Consider the following 546-nt stretch of genomic DNA (forward strand, 5'->3'; position numbering starts at 1 on the left):
GGGCGGCCGCAGCCGGTCCTCCTCCAGCTTGCGCCGGTGCCGCTCCTCGCGGGCGCGCATCCTCTGCTTGCATTCCCACTCGTAGAAGTCATCCCGGGCCTGGGCAAAGTCCACGTGAAGGCGGCCGGAATCTTTTTTGTCCGTGCTAGACCCTAATCGCATCCGGTAACCTGAAACCAATGGAAAGCCTGGTCACATAGCAAAGACGCAGCACCACGGTTTGGTCCGGGCCCCTGATCCAGGTGCACTGAGTGCTGTCATGTCCTTGTCCTTACGGAGGGCACCCTTCCCGTTGGAAGTGGGGGGCAGCTCTCCTTCTCCCCTGCGACCCGGAAGCACTGCCAAGTCAGGCTCCTTATAGATTAAAGGACGCGCACACTGCTCTGAGGTGTCTTAGAGGGTCTCCTATCATTTGCAAGCCAATGATACCAAGAGGGTGATCTCAAGAACCTGGGCTAACTAACTCTTTCTTCCCTCTGGCTTCCAGGAAGCTCAAAAACAAATCTGACACATAGCTTTTTCCTTCCTGCCTACCTTTTTTATGGC

The 546-nt window shown here is 56.2% G+C and overlaps 1 protein-coding gene across 1 annotated transcript in view; it reads right to left on the reverse strand.

Moving 5' to 3' along the window:
• ENOX1 (ecto-NOX disulfide-thiol exchanger 1) overlaps positions 1–546 on the reverse strand; it is a 271,625-nt gene that overhangs the window by 155,690 nt on the left and 115,389 nt on the right. The window contains exon 6 of the mRNA XM_006752974.2: positions 5–170. Within this exon, the coding sequence (XP_006753037.1) occupies positions 5–170 (166 nt within the window). The remainder of the gene's footprint in view (positions 1–4; positions 171–546) is intronic.

The sequence above is a fragment of the Myotis davidii genome, unplaced genomic scaffold, assembly GCF_000327345.1.
Source record: "Myotis davidii unplaced genomic scaffold, ASM32734v1 scaffold70, whole genome shotgun sequence".
NCBI classification, from domain to species: Eukaryota; Metazoa; Chordata; class Mammalia; order Chiroptera; family Vespertilionidae; genus Myotis; species Myotis davidii.